This window comes from Arachis ipaensis, chromosome B08 (assembly GCF_000816755.2).
Source record: "Arachis ipaensis cultivar K30076 chromosome B08, Araip1.1, whole genome shotgun sequence".
Taxonomy (NCBI): Eukaryota; Viridiplantae; Streptophyta; class Magnoliopsida; order Fabales; family Fabaceae; genus Arachis; species Arachis ipaensis.
Genome location: NC_029792.2, coordinates 75,950,274 through 75,953,571, shown reverse-complemented (window position 1 = coordinate 75,953,571; position 3,298 = coordinate 75,950,274). Strand labels below are relative to the sequence as shown.

The 3,298-nt window shown below is 36.6% G+C and overlaps 1 protein-coding gene across 1 annotated transcript; it reads right to left on the bottom strand.

Annotated features, from left to right (window-relative positions):
• Window positions 594-2,472, bottom strand: LOC107613920 (probable BOI-related E3 ubiquitin-protein ligase 3). Its single transcript, XM_016316115.2, has 3 exons — window positions 2,036-2,472; window positions 1,523-1,949; window positions 594-1,434 (listed from the first exon to the last, which is right to left on the bottom strand). Exons 1-3 carry the CDS (start codon window positions 2,089-2,091, stop codon window positions 820-822), a joined length of 1,098 nt encoding a protein of 365 aa, XP_016171601.1. The 5' UTR covers window positions 2,092-2,472; the 3' UTR covers window positions 594-819.

Below are 3,298 nucleotides of genomic sequence, written 5' to 3'. Positions count from 1 at the left end.
CTAATTAATATTTTTTGTTATTAAATATTTTTGTTTTTGTTTTTTTTACCTTTACCCTCCCCACTATATCGTAACTTGCAACTTCTATAATGAGGCAAACCGATTCTTTCTTTGTATTTCTTTTCTCTATCAAGTTTTCGGATCTTACTTTATGTATCCGAGAAATTCAACTTAACCTATAGAAAATCCTTTACATAGGTTTAAAAATTTTTAATTCAAGATCTCTAACAAATTAAGACCCGTATTATTTTGACCAATCTCATTGGTTTACAAGAGACTACGAATTTAAATCACAATTCAATAGCGTCTGCAGCTATTAGATAAGGTATTGCAACTTGCAAGAGAGATAAAATACCTATTTCTGGTAAAAACTATATATAAATTATATGCAATGTGATGCGTATATGAACTTATGAAGGACCCTAAAAGAACCAAGCGATCGAACAATTGGGACTGATAATTAAAGAGAGAATTATATTGGAATAGAGTAGAGTTGCTGAAGTGGTCATCCTCTCGCGCTCTCTGCTCTAATGTCGGATAAAAAAGAACAAAATCAAATTAAAAACTGTAGATATTAAAGATAAAATAGATCAAAATGAACAATTGTTTTTCCTTATAAACTTTTTCCAGATTTTCACACGCTATAATGTTGGGAACTATCTCTACCAAAAGAACAAAATCAAAATAATAAAAAGAAACAAATTAAGTGAAGGCCATATGGACATGAGAATGGAAAGGAGAAGCAAAACTATTGTTTTTTCATTCCTAATAATAACAGTAATAATAATAATTTGAGAAATTTGTCTCTAATCTTAAAATTTAGGACATGTTAACATGAACGCTAGCAGTCTTGACGGATTTACAAATGGGACAAGTGTGAAGACTAGACCCACAAACAGTACACAAGCATAGGTGCCTGCAAGGCAATATCAGCACGCACGATTCCCCCTTCCCACAGTTCTTACACAACCTCCCTCCCTTATCCTGCGCACTAACCCCCGCTAACGTGCGCCACCCACCACCACAACTTTCCACCACCTTCTCTTCCAAATTCTTATCGCCACAATCATCACTGCTTCCACAGCAAGACTCCGCATCGTCCATCACTGCCGCAGTCGCTGCTCCGCCCGGGCACACGGTAGCGCCATCGTCTTCCACGGCGCCGCCGCCGCCGCGTTGGGCGAGGACTTGTTCCAGGTTCGTTCTGAGAGCATTTGCTGTTGCCTCGTTCGTTTGTGCCAAATCACGCCATATCTGATTCTCTATGCATAAAGACTTGACTTTCTCTTCTAACGCCCAATTCAGTTTCCCCATTTTCTCTATTTCATCCTCTTTTGCTTTCAGCCTCTTCATCACACTTACTTCTATTGCTTCCATGATTCTCCTTGCATGTCTCTTGCGCTTCTCTTCTAACTCCATCCTCACTTTCTCCATCTGAAGAATGAAACAGGACAGAACAATGAAAATATGAGATTTTCAGACATATGATCATGCATTGAAATAATTAATTGATGATACTTACGCGTTGTGCAACAAGTTGATCGATGTCAAGCTGTTGCTGATGGATCTGGAGGGTAATGTCTTCCCCTAAAAAGGTAAAAGAGCCACAATTTTTGTGATGTGGTTGAACTGTGACGGTGGAGGCTGTGGCGGGGTACGAAGAGGGGAAAGTGTAGTTGATGGAACCTGACGTGTCTCTTGATCGTTTTCTCGACAAAGGAATGTTATTGTAGGTGAGAGTGCTTTCCGATTTTATTGGAGTCTTTTGTTGTTGAGGCAGGGAATCTGCAGCAATTGAACTATACATCGCCGGCGGGAGCATGGCCTCTGTTCCGACGCCGGCAGCAGCGGTTGTAGTTGTGCCGGATAACGGAAGCAAGGATGAGTAACCAAGCTGAGCGTTGTATAAATTCAGATTCATGTTTGTCTCAATGGAATTCATCATTTCCCTGCACACATAGATATAGATTCAGATTAATATGGCAAAACCATATCGAAATGATGAAAATAACATGTTGTATGAAATGATATGTACCTATTGCTTATGAGTTGCGAAGGGAAGAGATTGAGATGGCGAGCCTCAACGGCCATGTTTTTCAAAAAACTCAATAAAATGGTGATAACCCTTTTTTTTTCTTTTCCTTCTGTTCTGTGTTGTTGTTGTTCTCTTTTCACTTGTTGGGTGGGGAGGGCTTTTATTTATATTTAACTTGAGTTGTGCGTTTTTGGCGTGGTTGCTGTTATAAGCAGTTTCTTCGGTAGTGGCTATTAGAAGGGAGAGAAAAGAAGACTCGGTTGTGTTTTTGTGTGTGTGAGGGAGAGAGAATAGATAGAAATAGAGATGAGCAAGGTAGATAGATAATAAGAGGATGAAAGGGAAGACAAAGAAGAGCACAAGTTAAATGAAAGGAAAGGGAACTAGGAAAATGGGGGAGAGGGGCATGCAAATAGAGGTGGCATTGCTGTATGGTGGGGTTTATTTAGGGTTTCCTTCGGTCCACACATTATTTTGGTTGAATAATTAAATTGACTAATTTAAATTTAATTAACTTTTTAAAAAATTATTATTTACATGGAAAAAGAAAAGCTTCTGTTGGTTTTAGTGACGAGATCTTTTTGTCTAATCCAGAGTAGAGACCGTGCTACAGAGGGAGATTCGACGAGGGCAATTGCGAAATTATGGGCCAGTACGAGGAGTATTTTGGTAATACAACCCCCTCCATGTGTCCGTAACTGTTGAGATTGGCCAAGCAACATCGATCACCTTTACTTTCTCCATTAACGAATAGTTAAATTAGTAAACAATTAAATTAATAATATTATTCGAAAAACGGCGAGTGCGACACGTAATACCTTCCCACTAGAGGCTGGCACGTAGATATATAGTATACTACGATTCAACGTTTTATTGACTGTTATCTTTTCTCCCCCTAAAGTTAATAAGCTAATTTTGTGCGCTATTTTTGTTTAGTGCTGTGATTTTAGTGGTAATTTTTTTATAATATAAAAATTTAGTATATTTTTTGTATAGAGACCACAAAAATTAATTACATGAAACTATAAATAAATAAGATAGATTCAATTATCATAGATTAATAGGAAAATAAATAAATTTATACAGTATCATCATTTAATTAAATACTCAAATATGCACGACCATTTAGACAGCAGATAGTAAAGCAAAATAAGTTAACAATAATAGCTAATATAATGCTCTTTTATTTCAAAATATTATATTTTAAAATAGAAGAATATAATAATGTAATATACAATTAAATTATTAATAAAATTTATTTGT